This window comes from Falco naumanni, chromosome 19 (assembly GCF_017639655.2).
Source record: "Falco naumanni isolate bFalNau1 chromosome 19, bFalNau1.pat, whole genome shotgun sequence".
Taxonomy (NCBI): domain Eukaryota; kingdom Metazoa; phylum Chordata; class Aves; order Falconiformes; family Falconidae; genus Falco; species Falco naumanni.
The window spans coordinates 729149-747509 of NC_054072.1; the positions used below are offsets into that span (position 1 = coordinate 729149).

The following is an 18361-nucleotide window of genomic DNA, read 5'->3' on the forward strand; positions in this document are numbered from 1 at the left end:
GACTTTAGCTATCCCAGCTTTTCCTGTTCTTGCACTGCTGCATTTCTTACTTATTTAAATTATTGAGCATCGCTGCCTTCTCACCATCTCAACCATGACTTTGCTTGCAGGTGAAGCAGCTTATCTCTTTGAAATTAAAATTAAACTTCTGCTAGAGAATTCCCTTGGTAGCAGGACCCAAAATACAGTTTGGTGTCGTGAGTGTTTTTATGTTCTATTTCTGCGTGCAGTCAAACTGCAGCTGCCTGACGTTCGTGTGCAGGGAGACAGTGTAGCATGCAGAAGACACCTTCTTGAGTTCCTGCTTCGATGAGCGGAGCTGTGGTGAAGCAGAGGCTTAAGAGCTGGGTTTATTTGCCACTGCAAAGGCACGTAGTGTGCTGGACTTGAAGTTTGATGTGGGTTCATGAGAACTTCCACTAGCATACATGTCTTTAGCTGATACGCTTATTAAAAAAAAAAAAAGAGGCCAAACCGACCCCTGCAGAGAAGGTATTCCTGGTTACTAACACAGAACCACGGATTGCGCTGGACCTTCGCTAACTTTTTCCTTTGCTCCTAGTTGAACGTGAATTTCCCCTCCACTTAGAGTGACCGCTGTTCCTTATCTCTTATTCCCACAGGTTAGTACAAGATGCAACACAAAACAGAAACAGAATGAACTGCTAGGCCTCGAAACGGGCTGAGGCATCTGGGGTTTGTTGCCTTTGGTATCTTCTTTCCCGTTCATCCCAGCACCTTCTTGTTCTTGTTGAACTTCTCGGCCTCACTCGAAAGGGAATAAAAGTTCCTTCTAATCCTGCGCTAAGGGGCTCAGTGGCTGCCCGTGCCAGCGCTGGCAGGTCAGCACCAGCAGTGAAGGAAGCCGGGAAGGCGATCGCGTGAGACAAGTCACAGAATAAGGCAAAGAACCACTGACAGTCTAAAGCTTTGCATAAAACTGGGCGAACCCCAGGGGATGGGAGGGAAAACTGATGTGTAGGGCGAAACCCACGGTGTTTAGTCTCGTAATTTCTGGATGTTTAAAAAAGTGTGGCTGAGCTCAATAGGCAACTTCCTAGTACCTGAGCAAGGGGCAGTTCCACTGTGTTAAATGGAAATCTGCAGGAATGAAAAAGGAGGAAACGAGAAAGGTAAGGGTGAAGAATGGGGACTTCAAGGAGCAAGACACTAGGGAATGGGGTCGTAAAAGGAGTGATTACTGTACGTATAGGGGTTGGAAGAGAGAGGCTGATGCAAATGTCTTGAAGAGCTGGGCAGTGGCAGAGGGGCCGAGTCTCTAGAAGGGGACCGCGTTCGCGGTGTGCGTACAACACGTACAAACCTGTCTCGGAGCAGGAGCCAAACCCAGTCTGAAACCGCCCACCTCGGAGGCAATCCGTAACTTCTCCCGCAGTTGCCCCGTGCCTCGCTGTCGGGATTAAGTGATTGGAAACGCTGTTGGAGTCGGCTGCACCCCGGCAGACACCGGTTACCTCGTTGCTTCCCTCAGGGAAAAGGAACGGAGCATGTTCCCTGTCGTCTTGTCCCCAAGTCTCTCTCCTGTGTTGCGTCGTTTTCCCAGTGTACTATAATCACTTCCATCCTTCTTAGCTCCCTTTTGATGACATTAACACATCTTTTTTTTTTTTTTGTTGTTGCCAAGCCCCTGCTCCCGGCCTCTCTGTTCATCCAAGGAAAAAGCCCCTCTTTGTGCTGCCGAGGAGGATGCCTCTGCGCTTGGGGTGCATTTTCTTTGGCAAATCCGACTTTAAAATTGGATATTCCTCATAGGGGTGGGAAGGTTTGATGTACGTTCAAGGCTGCAGTTCAGCAGGTTTTTCCTTCCAGCTGACCTTCTTCAGGCCTTTAATGTTAAAGCAGCTGCCCCTTGGGTTGGTTTCTAGGCTCCCTTCCCCTCCTGGTTGCTTTTAGTGTGTTGGCTTCTGAAGTTTTTCACGGGGAGTAGAATTTGTCCTGCTTTGAATAAGCAGTTCCAAAGCTGCTAGGCTATTTTATTATTTATATGGAGCAATAAAAAAAGATGGATTTTATTACCGTATATGTAACAGTGCAATTTAAGCTTTTCTTTGGCTTTCTCAGCATGTGAGTCTTTTTTACAGCAGTGTTCCGGAGCCTGTGCTTTTGTGCAGTTATGAGCACGTTTACTTTGGATAATAAATAATAACACCAGCCTTTGAACTCAAAACGTAAAATACAGATGTAAAAAATTTTGTAAATATATAGCTGTGGCAGGGCCACAGCTCATTCTAATGTTAGGTTATAAACGCAGCTGTTTGAACAGTTTGTCCGTGTGGAGGAAATTTTGTCAGCGCTGTTCTGTCAAATGCGATTACTTCCAGGAAATCCTGGAAATGTTCTTTATCTTCTGTGAAGAAACCCCTGTGAAAGCTAAATAATTAAGGTCATTATTGAAAACCTGGTTACTATGATTGTGAAATCGCTCATCCCCCAGATCGATAATGGAGATGAACGTTTTGCCCAGGCTATCTAAATTTCTTTGTGTGAAGGATAATGGGAACCACAGGAGTTGTACTGCTGAGAATGACATGTCTGATTTGAAACCTGATAGTTGAAATAATTAATTGGTAACTAGACAGCTGTTTAACCCAAGGGCAAGTTCTGATGTCTGGCACTGTGGTGTCTCAGTGATTTCTGTTTCTGCTTAAGCTCTTCCGCGCTGTAACCATTCCATTCTTGGGCAAATGAGTAGGTGTTGTGTACCTAGCGCTAGCATCCTGAGCTTCTGGTCGCCTCTTCTGCTTCTTGTCATGATACAAAGACTAACAAATGCAAAGACTAACGAATACAAAGACCTCCCCAGCACAGGAAGGTGAGGGGGGAAGAACTGAAGGTTTTATTTATTTAATTTGCCTTTCAGTGGGTCACGTTAAGCTTTTGTGCTTTGGGTAGGAGTGAAGGGCCTGTGTGCTGTGTTGCAGTGGCTCCTCGGGGAGAGCAGCGTGCAGCGGGCGAGGGTGTCCTCGGCTGTCTCAGATGACCGTGAGCAGCTGCCCCCCATATGTCTAAGTGAAGTGTTACTCGCACAGAAAATTGTCAGGCTCAGAAGAGATCTGCACACGCTGGACTATGAGCCAGTGGACTGGGCACCTGATTAATGTTGTCTCTTTTTTTTTTTTTTTCCCCTTGCTTTTTTTTCTCTGTTGCTTTCCTTCCTCCTTTTCCTGCTTAACCCAGAAAAACTGATTGAGGGACTCAAATCTCCTGAGACTGCGCTTCTGCTCCCTGATATCCTGCCTCTCGCTGACCCCTTCGGTAGCACGTCAGACGCTGTGAATGGTAAAAAAAAAACCAAACAACTTAGGGTGCCTCTTCCCCTCTGTCTCACATGGCATGTCTTGTCCCGCATGATACCTCTGCGTGTTTAATCCCTCCAGGCTCTCAAAACAGCCGCTGATATTGGTGAAACACAGTGTGATAGGAGGTTGTGGATTACGCTGAGGCAGACCTGCCTGGTCTCCGTGGGACTAGTGTCTGATCAGCGAAGACTCTGTATTTGCATTTAAAAATCTGGGCTCGCTGATTAGGCATGATAACGTGGCGTGGTTGGGCCTTGTGTGTTCTTCTGGGCTTGGCAGAAGAAAGCTAATAGTTGACTGAAGGAGAAGGTGCAAAAAATCCCTCCATTTCTGTGAAAGGCTTCGCTGTCAGCGCGACCCAGGCACTGAGCCTGTCTGCCCATCGACCCTCGGCAGGATGGGGAGGACGGCGTTGCCCGTGACCTGGGGCATATGCTGAGAATAAACATGGTAGGCTGCCGTGAGCCCAGATGCAACAGGCTCCGGGCGGTATAAAGATCTTCAGAGTGTTGCAGAACTGTTTGGTCTACTTGCCAAATGTATTAAAGACTAATAATTGCAGGCTGCAGTTGGTTGCAATCCGCTGCTTTTGTGGGTTTGGGCTGCAGCCAGCGTCCCCCAGCTGGCTGGTTGCAACCTTGTAGCTTTGAATAGAGAGGTAGGAATTGAGGGAACCTTAGTAGCAAGACTTTTTCTCCCTTTTGCAGTTTTCGGCAGTTGTCTGAATGCTCTTAGATAATGATCCCACAAGTCGCAGGCACAGACACACGCTGCTGTGCAAACAGAAACGTTCGATAATCCCTCAAAGCTGACCGGTTAGATCGCCGCTGGTCCTGGCGTTTGACCGAGTGCGTTGCTGCTGTTTAACTTGGTCATCGCCTTGATGTTGGTCCTTGAGGGAGAGACCCAGACCAGCGTTACACCTGGCTGGTGTGACCGTGCCAGTTACCTTCCACGCCTCTCCCCCTCCCAGTTATGCCTTCTATAAAACCAAATCTTTCTTTCCAGCCTTTGTAAAAATCTCCTTTTTGTATCCATAAATGGACGCCAGGATCGGACGATACTGGGGGCTGGCGTTTTCAATAGGGTGTTGAGTTCCAAAACTCGATCACCCCTCCGTAGGGTCCGCAGTCTTTGCTCCACTGGGCGCTCCAAATGGGAAAAAAGGTCCCACGTCTTGGCTTTTTACAGGCTGAAGTGGGAACGTGCTAAGGGCTCTGCAGTAGGTATTTTAATGATTTGTTGCTTCTAATGCAAGGGGACTCCTTAAAGGTCAGTGTGTTCCTTTTGCTGGAAGAGGATCTTGCAAAAACTTGCAGTTGTTTGCCCAGCCCCAGGCCATCTGCTTAGCTGCAGGGCGGGCGTTATTACCTTCCCACCCTCTGGATATTTCAAATTGGGCTTGCCCAAATTAAAATAAATAAAACCAACCCGACAGAAAAGCCTCAAACACAACAAACACTAATGTGTTACGGTCTTCCCTCGCGGAAGTCTGACTTCAGCCCCTCATTGCTGCCAGTATTAAAGGGTCTGTCACGCAGCAGACACACGTTAAAGGGTCACTAAAGGATTCAGACAGCTGCCGCCTTCGTTCCTGCTTACCCTGTGTCTTGCAAACTAACCTCTGGCTTCTTCTCTGCTCTGGTGTTTTGCACGTTTGGAAAGGAAAACCTGACGTAGCTGTTGAGAGTCTCATACCGGGCCTCGAGGCTCCGTTGCCCCAACGCCTTGTGTCACAGACCGAGTCGGTTGCCTCCAACAGAACAGGTTGGTGCGGCAGGAGGGTGCTGGGGGCAGGGGCGCGTCGTACCGGCGCGGGCTGTGTAAGTCCGAAAGCGCTGTCCGCTTCAGCATGAGCATCTGCTTTTCCCACCAGTGTAAACTGGGCTTGCTTGTGTGTCTTGTGCGTGCGTGCTGCATGGTTCCTTGAAGGTCAGTGTTGCTTGTCTCCTGGCAAGGAAGGGTACAGTGTTCCTTCAGCCCACCCTTACAGATCCGTAGGGGCCGGAGTATCGCTCCGATGAAGTGCTTCTGGAATCTGGAGCAGTCACTGGCTTGCCTGTTCCGTTGGGGCACGGCAGTAAACAATTCCTGTCCCTTTCTGACTGCAAAGGCCTTGGTCTGGCCACTTCTGCAGCAGATGGACTGGTCCTCTTTTCAGAGGTCTCTTGTGGAACAGGCAGAGACTCCCTGGAAATCTCTCCCCGCACTCCCCTTCTCTGCCCCTGCTTTAACCTGTCACTTGTGTGGGTTTTCGTGGTGTTGCTCAGCGTTGGAGGGCAGTTAGCCCCGGAGGATGCTAAACATGTTGCTGAAGGTGTTGGGCATCCCTCTGCCCTCGCTGCAGAGCAGTACGGAATGTTTTCCATCACCAAACCTGGTAGGTTTTGTGCTGGCTTTGCACCAGAGCTGTGTCTGTACACCGGGCGGACGGGAGCAGGAATGTGAGAATGTGAGTTAACAGTGTTTGTGTCCTGTTTAATGCTTCCTCGCGCCTTTGGATGCTAACCCGGACTCAGACTCTCTCACTGGGGAAGACTCTCTGCTTGACTGTTCCCTGCTTTCTAATCCTGCCGCTGACCTCTTGGATGAGTTTGCTCCCGTAGCTTTCGCAGCTCAACCTCACAAAGGTAAATGTCCCTTTGCCTCTAACACCCCATCCGTCCTGGAACGTGGTCTGTAGCTGTCGTGAAGCGAAGGTGATACCAGTTAACACAAGCAGATGCTCTGACCTGTCTGCTGGAGGTGGTTGGTTGGGTTTTTTTTTTTGTTGTTTTTGTTCCCCACCCCCCAAGTCATTGTTTTGGGTTTTTCTTCCAAGCTGGTGAAACTTGGAATCTACATTGAAGTACTAAGGTAAAAATATATAGATAAAAGTATTCGGCTTGACTGTAAAGACAAGGTTTGTCAAGACGGGTGGCATCTTCCATGAAGCAGGGGCACAGCAGAAGGGAGAGGGCTTTTGTGTGCAACCCTTCCGCAGGTTTGTAAGTGAAAAAAAGAGCGCTCCAGTTCTGCTTTGTGCACGTGGGATTTAAGACCTGATTTTATGCTGCATTATTGACTCCGGAAGGGAGCCTGATAATTGTCCAGACTGGTGTCACAGGCTTTGGAAACGAAAAGAATTTCATTTTTTTTTGGTTTGTTAGAGTTAGCGTCCAAGGCATGTGACAGATCTTTCAGATCTAGAGAATGTTTTACTCTTCAGAGGTTATCAGGAGAAGGTTCTTGAGTCAAACTGCAGTGTCACAACAAATAGGAATGAAAGTCTAAGTGCAATATCCAACTGGAAAATGGAACAGTTTCATAGTAACACAAAAAAGCGGAGCTGAAGAAAAGCAGAGCGTGTGTGGTAATTCCTCCGAGCTGCAGATCAGCCCTGGCAGTACATCAGTAGTGGAGCTTGAGCGGAATTGTGGAAACACTCTTTGGGGACCGGAGTTCTGTTCTCTTTCCGTTGAGTAGAGCACCCTGGGGAGCTGGCTCCTAACGGAGGTGGCTCCCCCCCCCCCCCCCCCCCCCCCCCCCCGCCAGGGTGCAGAGCATCCCACTGAAACCCGGGCCCTCTCCGTGCGGTGTGGCTGGAGCAGCGGCACCGCGGTAGTTTGAAGAGCTGTGGGCTGAGTGCAACTTGCACGGTGTGGGCTGACGTGGTTGTGACTGGCAGCAATGTCCCCTGGCAGCAATGTCCCCTGGCAGCAGTGCCAGGTGTTAGCGGGTGACTCGCACGAGCAAAGGTTGCAGTGAGTATCGGGTAGCGCCCGCCCACCCAGGTGGGAGCGAAGACCAGAACTTCTGTGCTATTTGCCGCTGTGAAAAGCGAGGCCCAGGGCACAAACCCGAGCTACTGGGTGCCCCTTGACGGTGGGTTTTGCTTAGCTTATTTGGTAAGTATCCCTATAGCAACAGAAAACGATCTGTCCTCGGAGGCATCGCAGTAAAAACAGTCTGGAATCAATTTTTACACTTGATGGCACCTCAAAATGAGTTTGTGTTTTTCATAGAGCTTTTGGGTTTAAACAAGCGGTTGTTCTAATTGCTCGTTGCTATAGTACAGTTCCATGCCACTTTATTTTGAGTAAATGGCTTGAAATGTGTGTCGAGCAGTTATTACTCCATGTCTGGAACATAGCAAAGCCAAAACATTATCGGTGTGACTTAATGAGAAAATGAATTAACAGACTCCTGCATGACTTCTCCCAGGCTGCCCTGCTGTTCCCTCTGGGATGCGAAAGGCTCGCATTTGATGAGGAAAGTGAGACTTCTGTTAGCAGCAGGGAGGAGAAAAATATTAAAGTCTTCCCAAACTCATTTATGGCTTGTTTTCAGACACTGCTTTTACAGCTCTGGGTGCGGTCACTAACTGTACATCTGTCTCAATCTTTTTTTTTTTTTTTGTTTATCCTGGCTTTGGTGATGTAAAGCACCTTTGGGGCAGATGCTGCTGTCCGTGGGTATAATCAGCCTGTGGAACTGCAGCGCCGCAAGTTAGCGGTGGGACCAAGGGAATGAAAAAGCAGCCATGGTCTGAGCATGGATTGATGCTCCAGCCATGCCATAGCATCCTTTCCCTTGTCCTTTGCTGTTTTCTGGCCTCTGAATTTTTGCTCAGCCTTCAAATTGGCATTTGCTGAATACAGCACCAAGCTGCACGTGTGCGAGAGGGGAGAATTTTTCTGCTTGTGGTGATAGATAGTCACCAAGGTGAGCTCAAAAGCTTTGAAAGGAGCTTTGCCTGAATAGGGAGACTTGCCAGCCTTTCCCTCCTCTTAGGAAAGATAGTCCACAATTGGGCAGTGCTCCTTCAGGAGCGTCTTGTCCAGCAGACTTCAGAGCCATGAGCAATTGCACGTGTAACTGAAGTGAAATGGAAATAGGATGCTTGCAAAGGCTCCCAGGTAGGTTGAGAAGAGCCACAAATAGGTAACTCCAGATGCAGAATGACGACGAGATGAGACTTTCCATTAAGGCGAAACACCTCTGTGTCTTTGCTTTGCAGGCTGGTCTCTGATAAAATTTGTGGGTGTGTTTTTCTGGGTCTGATCCTCCAGAGGACACTGTATTTCCACAAGTGGTTTCTTGCATCATCTCACCCCAAACGTGTTAGCTTATTTGTCATCTTTAGGTAAAGCGCTTTTGTTCTTGATAGGAGTCAAACAGGAACGTTCCTGTTCCTTGGAAACCATCGACTTGTACGTGTCCTTGCTGGCTTTCAGAAATGTGGCCTAGCTTTTGGACCATATTTCTGGTCCAGCTTTTGGACCAGCTTTTAGAAGGTATTTTAGGTGTCTGAAGTAACAAGTAGTGATGCACAGCGAGTATGAAAGTCTAAAGGGACATAATTGCCTGATAAGGCAGATAAATGTCTCCTCTACTGGGGAGATCGTTGAAAGTGCCTCCCACCAAGTGTCTAACTGTGGCTGACGTGGTTTGAAATCAGTGGACTTCTGTGCCAGAACTGCTCTAGGGACCTTTAAAAAAAAAAAATCATCTCTCTCAGTATCTAGTTATGTCTTCAGGCATCAAAACACCTTGGAAATCTGACTTCATATTGCACTTTTTCCTTTATTGCTCAGGGGTTTTGTCTCACGTAGATGACTGGAATTTCTTCTGTGATTTTTTGTTTTTTCCCCCCAGCCCTTTTCTTCTCCCTGTGCATGAGAGCTGGTAGCAGGAGAGCCAGATTGCGCTCTTAAACTGTACTAATATCTGACAGCACTGGACGATGGCAAGGAGCACCTCTGGTCCTCGGGAGCTTAAGCTGCAGGCTTTTACCACAGCTTTGAACTATGCCAGTTGTTAAGCCTTCAGATCGGCTGAATTTTATTTTGGTTCTCATGACTTGGCTTGCTTTTTGGTTTGTTTTGGGTTTTTTTTTTTTCCTCTCTACTTCTGTATTTAATTGGCTCTCTTACTTACCTTCTTTTACCAAAGACTTATCAACTTTATTTCACCTTTGAAATGAAACTCCTGTTTCTAAACCCTGTCTCAGAAAACATAAAGATGTTCTAACACTTTTTAGCAATTCTAACCAGCCTTCTCTGCTATCTTTGCTTCTTTACCTCTGTTTCTCCTTTATGCTGCAGAAGATACTAACCTGATATCAGGCTTTGATGCTCCTGAGGGCTCTGAAAAAGTGACAGAAGATGAGTTTGACCCAATTCCAGTGTTGATATCCAAAAATTCACAAGGTAAGCCAGGATGTGGGGGTGAAAAAGGGAAGGAAAAAAAGAAAACAATTAACATAAATTAGTTCTGGGGCAATGGTGCTGCAGCACACGTGAACTAGTTCAAATTGTAAACTGTAAGGTGCTATCACCGTAGTATTTAGTGAGCTTAGTTGTTCTCTGACTTGCATTGGCCTTGAAATTTCTCTAGATTCTCTGTTTGTGAGAAGATTGCATGTCCAAAAAGATAATAGAGGCGTGCAAGTATCTTTAGGTCCCGTGAAGTAATTCCTACCAGCCTGCCAGGCAGGGCGCACACATACCTCTGCGTTCCCCGATGGTCCTATTTACTGTTCAAGCCAGTGAAAGAAGGTCCTTCGACTTTTAAGTTAACCTGGCGTGAGGCACAAGAAAGGGAGACTATGATCATCCTTTATAACTCTGAAACTCCTGCTAAAAGAGAGTTTTTTCACTTCTGACTGATGTCTTTCAAAGGTGCTTGTGGGAACTGAGTGTGAGAAGTTTGGTGGACCGGTACCCACGCCCTTTGAAGGGCTTTGAGCAGTCAGAGTCCTTAGGACAGAAACTGGAAAGTGTTTTGTTTTCACAGCGTGCCCGTCACCTAGATCACATCAACGTGATCTTTGCAAACAGTTTCAGCCTTGTTCGGGCTCAGTATAAGAAGCAGCATTTCATTAAGAGACATATAATAGTGCTGCGTTTTGTAAGTCTTGCAGGGACAGAAGTAGGCAGCCTTTTGCAGTCTGGTCAGTCAAGTAGGTCTTCCCTCTGCAGTCACGCTGTTGAAAAGTTTTAGTTACAGCTTTTCATATGCTAGCGTAGGTTTAAAGGCATATTCCAGGGCTCCCTTTTGTGTGACTTTTTTTTTTTTCTTTTTGGTTTGGTTTTTCTTATTTCCCTAACTCCCACTTTTGTTTATGGCAGGAATGTGCTGTATGCCTGCTCTGCATCTAATGCTAGCTTTCAAAGACTGATGCTCATTAGTAAAAGTTCTGAGACCTTAGAAAATCTGCTCCTGCTGAAAATGAGAGAAGATTTCTAGCCAAGCTGGGCCAAGATAGCCTACCTTGAGTAAAGAGGAGCATCTTCCCTTCAGTGTCAAAGTACCAGTTCTAGGAAGCCACGTGGTAGCTCCATTCTCCTTGAAGTAGCTGGCAGCTCAGAGGTGCTCTTAAAACAGCAACTAATTTTCAAGATTTAAAACTTAGAATAGTTCTTTTTATAGGTTGTGGGGGCTCTTGTAATTGCTTTATAGTGCCTTTAGTAAGGACAGAATTCTGCAGCTTGGTTGTAAACCTTGGGGAAAAGAAATGGTTTGTAGAGGTTTGTTGGCTGCGGTGATGTTTTCCCGTGCAAGCCTGGCGAGCTGGGGTTGGGGGGGTGGGGAGAGGGTGGAAGAGCAAGCAGGGGGTGTTGTTGCTATCGTGATGCAAGTAATGAGAAGAGCTTGAGCAAACTTTCTGTTTTGCTTTTGAATTTTTCTTTTCTTTCTTGCTTGATCTTGAACATCTGAAACTGTCGTGTGTGTGTGTCCTGTTCAATACTGAATTCCTATCTCTCACACTTTCAGGTGGGCATTCTAGAAACAACAGTGGAAGCTCTGAGTCCAGTCTTCCCAACATAGCCAGGTCTTTACTGCTGGTGGATCAGCTCATAGACCTGTAGCAGTGACACAGTAGCAGACGCAGTTTCTGTAACGTACCTAATCCTCCGTTTTCATTTCCAGAAGAGTTACCTTCAGTTGTGGTTCTTTTGGGCTTTTTTTTTTTTTTTTTTTCCTCCCCTTTAAAAGAAAAACAAAGCTGCCAACAGGAGACAGTCGCCCACCTTTCTCCCCATCTTCCCATGCCCTGGGAAAGATTCTGTCTCAGTTCTCCAGGTAGTCCTCTCTACAGCTGGTAAAAAACAAAACAAAACAAAAACAAACAAACAAAAAAACCTGTCATGGTTCCGTCTGCACCGTCCTTAGCCACCCCGCTGAGATGTACACATGGCACCGTGGAAAGCCTAACTGTAAATGAATTAGATAATTGTAGCTGATGTATGATCCCTGCGTACAACAGACTCCTTTCGCCTTAGAGTAGTGCGTGAACAACTGTGTTTCAATCTTTGCGTTTGTGTTTTTGGGTTTGGTTTTTGTTTTCTTCCCGTTTTCTGATGACTGGGCAGGAGGAAGGGGCCAGGTGAGCTCGGTAGGGACGTCCCTCTCCTGCAGATCGCGGGGTAGGGGAGCTGGTGTTTCCAAATTGCTAGTATATGCTTCAGAGGAGGAGAAAGCATCGAATTCCTCCGAAGCTGTCTGGCCTAGTACCTCTGGTGATGGTGCATACGAAGAGAGTTTTCCGGACTGCCCCCAGCTAATGGTTTGCTGTTTAACAATCCTGCTTGTGAATGAACTGCGCTTCTTTGGGGGAGGGGAGAAAAAAGAAAAAAAAAACACCTAACAAAAAAACCCCCAGATTGTTAAAGCTGCAAAAATGACCCTAAGTGAAATATAACAAGGTTTTGAACCAAATACATGTGAGTATGGCTGTGACAAGCATTTTGTCGAACTTTTTTGGATGAAAAGGGCATTGCAGCAGCAGCAGCAGATGTATTTTCTGTGACGACTTTTCTGTGTTTGACTGGAGAGAAAAAAAAAAAAGAATGCCCCCAACCTACTGTAAATTGTGTATGAAACAAATTGTTCTACGGTTGTCTGTCTTATTTTTAATCATGGTTTTAGTCAAGCATCTGGTATCTGTTCTGGGTTCCCCGTTTTCTCTTGTAACTGCATATAGTGCAAACCAGTAAGTATGGAACCATTTGTTTCAGTAGACAAAGATTACTGTGGACTTTACTCCACTTGTTCTTTGTGGAACAAGCATGCACTCGGTTCAGACGGTTTGAAATAAGTGCTGCTACAACTTGATGGGTTTTACCTTTTCTTTTTCCCTTCACACGCTTAGTTTGTCAACTAGCTGGATACGCTAAACTTGTTTTCATTGGCTTATGGTCATGAAGTCCAGAATTTCTATCTTGTATTTGAAAGCTCTTTCTGAACAGAAGGACTCTTCCTCTGTAGTGGAATAATTAATAGCTTACTGCTAACCTTGTGTATGTGTACGTAGCTGTATTAGTAAAAGTGCAGTTTCCCACGTGCGAAAGTATGAACGACTGAAATATGTATGTACCGACCTCTCGCTGAGAAGGAAAGAAATCAAAGTTTGTGACGACTCCTTTCCTATCTCCAGTCTCTCTGCTGTTCCCCTCCCGACACTTAGTTTAACAAATTCTGTAAATAGAACTACCATCGATTGTGTCTGCTCTACATTACTCTTCTTTTAAAACCTACACTTAATAATAAAAGTATTGCTTAAGTGTGTTGTATCATTACATGTGTATACTGCACTTTCCAAGAGAAGCTTTACATGAGAACTATGGAAATGACCTTAGTAAAATTGTGGATAGAACTTTATTATTTTTTTGTTTTATATTCCTAAAGCACAGGCAAGCTGGACTGGAAAACATGAAGACGCTATAGATAGAAAGTTATTGTATAGTCAGATACTGAGATTATATGAAAAGAGAATGGATTTTAAAAAGTAACCATCTACTGTATATTAGAAACAAAGATTTCTGTGAATTAAAGTACTTTTAAAGAATGTTTAAGATTTTAAATCTAATGGCGCTTGTTCAAGGGTTCTGGAAAAAATTATAAATGCACTGGGTTGTTAATAATGCTATTAAATAAGCAGATGTGAATGTTTATTTTATTGCTTTTTCAAGTAGCTATTCATGGATCTGGGTGGGAAATACGATACAATGGAAGCGTACATTTTTAGACACGTCTATTATCTAGACCGCCTTCATCAGAAAATACTCGCCACTTACTTGCGGAATGAATGGAAAATGTGAGGGAGATGAAATGAGTGGGTAATTTGGGATTAATCTCCAAAAAATGTGACTGCCCTATGGGCGTTACGTTCGTGTTGGTATGCTGCTTGGGCGTTGAAGGGTTTGTGTGAAAGCTGCTGCTCTGAGGGAAATGGAACTTCCAGCCAGTGTCTTCACGGGAGGTGTGTGGTACCCAGTGTTCCCCAAACGGCCCAAGAATGGTTCTCTCTGTGGCTCGGGCTGGAGCCTAGTCTGAAGCCGTGGGAGAGGCTTCTGTCCCCTTTCAAGGGTTGTAGGGTCAGGTGGTGTTACGTAGCAGTAAAACCTGCAGTCAGCAACATCACAGCGGGGTCATTCCCCTCTCCGCCCCCTGTGTCATGTCAGGGTGACAGAGGAGTCTTTCTGCCCTAGGAGGCTGAAGCTTGTAGTAGCGTTCTTGGCGTTTGCTTATTTTGATAGATACTACAAATGCAACCCCAGTGCGCAGAGCAGTTTTCTTTCAAGTCAAGGTTGTGCTTTGGGTGCCAGGATAGACTCTGGTTTCGGGCACCAAGGTGTTCAAAGGAATGGCTGGAAGTCAGATGTGGGTTCTGGTTTACTCAGGGGGCTTGGTTTTTCCACCTGCCCCCTGCTTTGAGAGTCTCCCCAGTTCACAGTTTACCGGGATGAGCACAAGCATCACACCCACAATTCAGAGACCAGCAAATTTATGTGATTTCTGGCAATATCCACCGCGTTGGGAGCATCTGTCCCAAAACTAGGAGGTGCAGCTTCCTGAATTTGGGCTGTCCGAGTCCTTGGAGGGTTCCCTGGGGCTCGGCCGAGTATGGAGGACTTGCACAGTGCCTGCAGCCCCAGCCAACCTGCTGGAGAAGTCTGAGATGGGTGGAAGAATCTTGGCACTGGTGGCGTTGTGGCGGACCACCTGCGTCCTCTAAGAGCCTGTTCATCGCAAGCTTGAGTGAATCTCTGTATAGAGCAAAATTATTTATAGAGGGAGCTTCTTGTAAATGAATGATGATGGCATTCTTCAGCTTGAAGGTTTGCAGGATATTGCCCCTAGTGACTTTCTGAAACCACCTTATTTAAAAATTTATTCTAAAAAATCTGTTATTACAATGAAAGTTCAGCTGCGATTCGGAACGAAGACAGAGTTCAGCAAGTTTTGGGGTATCCATGCAAACATGATGTGGAGCGTGGGGGTCTCTGACTACAGAAAGCGTCACCGAGCACACAGCGTGCTGCAGTAGCACCTGAAGCGTGTGCATGCCTGCCTGGAGTAAGTGACTGTCTTTAGCCAGTGCATTTACTAGTCCAGGAGCTCTCATGGGAGTCAGAGTTGGGGAGTAGCTGGCACAGATGTGGGGGAATCGTGGATGTGACATGACGGAGCGCTCTGAGCGAGGCTTAGCAGTTGACTCGGTTACCGGTAGTTGGTGAGGCTGGCTCCTGTGACTTCTCTTTGAGGCGTGTGGGTGCTGCACATCGAAACTGCATCACTCCGGCAGGAAATGTAGACTGGGGGGGATGGATGGAAAAAAGGGAATTTCTTTGTATTTATTTTTTGTTCCTGTGTAGTCCATTTCCGTAACTGAAAGAAGCTGAGCTCTGGGGACAGGCATGCCTATGTACAGGAGTGCTGGCTCCGTGCACAGCATCAGATCTGCTTGTTCTGTGGGAGGAAAGGTGGGTTGCTTGGCAGGGGCTGTTTTAAGGACATTACTGATGTGTGAGACTTGTTCTCCTGCCCTGCGCAGGAGGGAGTTTAACTCCTAGAAACTTGCCTTGTGCTTTTTTTGAGATGGTCACAGGCTGCGTTGTAAAAGTGACTTGCACACGTAACACTTCCCTGTGCACAGGGCAAATGAGGGGAAACAGAACGATGCAGTTAGGCTCCAGCTGGTCAGTCTGTTCATAAACTGCTGGAATGCGGTGCGTGGGGTGGGTGTGTTTAACACCTGCCCTGTCTCACTTTGCAGGGTGCAAACGACTGTACAAAGTGTGCCAAAACTTGAGCGTTAAATTCCTTGTCTTCTGGAGCTGAAGAACCCTAGATCTGCTCCCAGATCTGCTGCTGTGCAGTGGCTTTGGGTAGAAATGCTGAATTCTGCTGTCCCGGTTGTTGTCCAGTGACACAGTAATGGTCATGCTGACCTTCGGCGTTCTGCTTTGATACCTCCTCGCTGAAAGCGCTGTATGAGGGTAGTTCTGTATTTTTTAATTACACTGCCTCTAGGAAGGGGAATACAAGGAAAACCGCTACTGTTTCAAGAGCGAAGGAATGAGAAATCTCTTGTCCCTTTTTAAATGCCGAACTTGCTTCTTAGTAATTATGCTTTTACCTGCCAGTTACCATGTGTTGAGACCTTCCTGACTTTGGCTTGATGAAATCAGGATTGTTCCTCGGTGGAAGAGTAGCTGTAGACTCTAGGAATGCCTCAGTCTCCCCTGACTTGCTTGTTCTGGGCTCTGCTCCAGAAATGAGATCATCATCCTGGTGACCGCCTCCTTGCAGACCCTTGTCATAGGGAAAGTGAATCTTTTACAGCCTTCGTGTCAGTTATTTCCGTGCTTTGCCACTTCAGTACACAATTTTCCTTTAAAATGTGAGGGGATTCGATGTGTCAGTGCTGTAACTCGGGCAGATGGTCTTTTTTTCAGGTTGCTTCATGCAGGGTGTATTCCTGGGGTACCAGGTGATAAGTGGTTTTATGACTAAGGTTCTCCCTGCAGAAAAGGAGCCTGCATACAGTTTATGATTTTTTTTTTTAGTATGTATATCTGACCCTGGAATAAAAAAGATATACACAAATGTTGTACAGGGATAGGGAGAAGCCTCATCTATAAACTCAAGTTTCTGTAAAGATTTAATGCTGTAAAGCTTGCAGCTGTTAGGAGTGTGCAGGTGTTAAAACCTCAGCGTTAATTGAAAACGTAATGGATGCTTCCTCATGAAGTAACACACAGATCTCGGGAGTCCAGAGGAGGAGGGGACAAAAGAGGCAGCTGCCTGTTGGTGGTGTCCGTCTTGGCATAGGCAGATGTTAGGAAATGCTGCCTCTGCAGAAGAGTCTTCTCATTTTGCACGAGGGGTTGTGGGTGCTTTGTGTGTTGATTCAAGCAAACCATCTGCCTGCATCTTTTCAGGCCTCTTGCATAGCGGTGCCCTTGGTGTGAATGGGAGCAGAGTGATCGCAGGGAAGGGGCAGGGCTTCGAACAAAAAGGCACTGTCTTAGTTTCATGAGATTTGTCCTTTACCCTCCTGCTGTTGCCAGCTCGTGGAGTGACCCTTTTTCTCCTTTACTGTAACACAGAACAAAACTGCCATGCCTTTTCACGTGGAGCTGTCCCTTGAGTGCTTTGGTCTCGCTGGTCTCTGATCTCAGACCTGCCGAAGCATCCGTCGGCACTGGCAGACTTAAATTCTCTGTCGTGCTAAAAGTTACGCAGCATGTGCCTCTGAAACGTTCATCTGCAAAGCCTGTAGCTGTGGCTGCTGATGGGCGCACAGTGACCTTGTCTCGTTAGCTCTAACCTGACCTTTCCGCAGAGCGGGGTGGGGTTTTGTGCTTTGATTGCCCATGTCAGTGTCTAAACGTAGCTCGGACCTCTTAACATACGAGATTAACAACTGTGAGAGGAGCTGTCTAAGCCACGGTCTAGTTAAATGTGCACCCAGGTGTTAGCTACAGTAAAATGCTGGCATGATGTTGTATTTCTTGTCGTGATGCTGCCATAGCTCCTTCTGGGACTGTCCCTTCGCTTTCGGTCAAAGGAAACCAACTGAGGCAGCCCAAGAATGCGGGAAAGAAAAGGTGCCTGGGATCAGTTTCTGCGGGATGGTGTCTGGAAAACAGGTCTTCGTCCTTCAGCATCAGAAAAATAGAACATGGGAGTGTAGATAGTGCTCGTCTCTTGTCTGTAAATCCCCAAACTTCTCAGGTAGCCCATTGTGCTTTGCTATTGTGGTGCCCATTTTCATTGGTTTCAATTTATCCGGGCCCTTCTCTTCGTGCTGTATTGCCTTGCAGCTTTGACTGAAGCCAGCTCCTAACTGAAGGCCGGAACAAGCATCGCTTCATGTTTTTCCTCCCAGAGTAATTCACAGCTCCTATACTGGCCTCAGCAAGGGAGAAAACGGCTTCCAAGTGTCTGGTGCCCCTCTCGTTTATGATGGGCAGAGAGAGCATTAGAGAAAGTAATTTTTCTGAAAATAGAGCGTTCTGCCTATCATAGAATGCCTCCAAGTTCAGAGATGCATGCTGCTCCTGTCCTGAGCAAACAGGCTTCTGTCCTGTCAACCCTCCTCTTGCTCTGTCGTAAATGTCACCACTTACATGGACATAGACACCTACTAACGCAAGTAACTTTAAAGAGAAAATTCTGATCCAATGACTTGTTTGTGCTGTTCTTGTGAAAAGCAGGCCGTTGGTTTGCATTGGCATAGTGTTCACCGTGATAAATGCCTTTTTCCTTTCCTTGTTTTCCTGTATGCTGCATTTCAATGAGGACTGGGTAACTCGGAGGCATTTGCGTGATGTGACAACTGGTCTTGCTCTGCTTCAGCCTGTATTCTCAAAATCTCACAATAATACCTGGTAAATATATAACCAGCCTCCTGGAAGAAAACACCACCGTAGACGTACTGTTCCTGTAATCTGAGATTAGCAGCTAAGGTTAAACCATTGCTGGCAACATAGGCTTCAGGAAAGATAGATAGTATTTTTGTAGAGTAACTTATAAAATGTTCACATATCTACACTGTCTTTATTTAGCAGTGTAATGTATCTAAGTGAATAGTTTCCCAATAAATACAGATTTTGATGCCTAATGAACGACTACTGTGTCTTTAATTGTGAGAAGTGACTGAGAAGGGGTTAACTTGCATGCATCTATAGACTTGATCAAGAAGCGGTGCCTTGCAGGCTGCGATGGGTGTGCAAATGTGAACAATTAACCTGGGCAAAGGAGTAACC

General features: G+C 46.4%; 1 protein-coding gene across 13 annotated transcripts in view; it reads left to right on the plus strand.

Annotated features, from left to right (window-relative positions):
* The window catches only part of AAK1 (AP2 associated kinase 1), an 85447-nt gene that overhangs the window by 59723 nt on the left and 7363 nt on the right, over positions 1-18361 (plus strand). For 2 of the 13 annotated variants that reach the window (XM_040617827.1, XM_040617828.1), the window contains 4 exons: positions 3199-3300; positions 4986-5087; positions 5840-5950; positions 9407-9511. The exons of 2 other annotated variants lie outside the window; for them this stretch is intronic. In XM_040617827.1, coding sequence (XP_040473761.1) covers positions 3199-3300; positions 4986-5087; positions 5840-5950; positions 9407-9511 — 420 coding nt within the window. 9 more of the 13 variants (XM_040617829.1, XM_040617830.1, XM_040617832.1 and 6 more) reach the window with 7 other exon arrangements.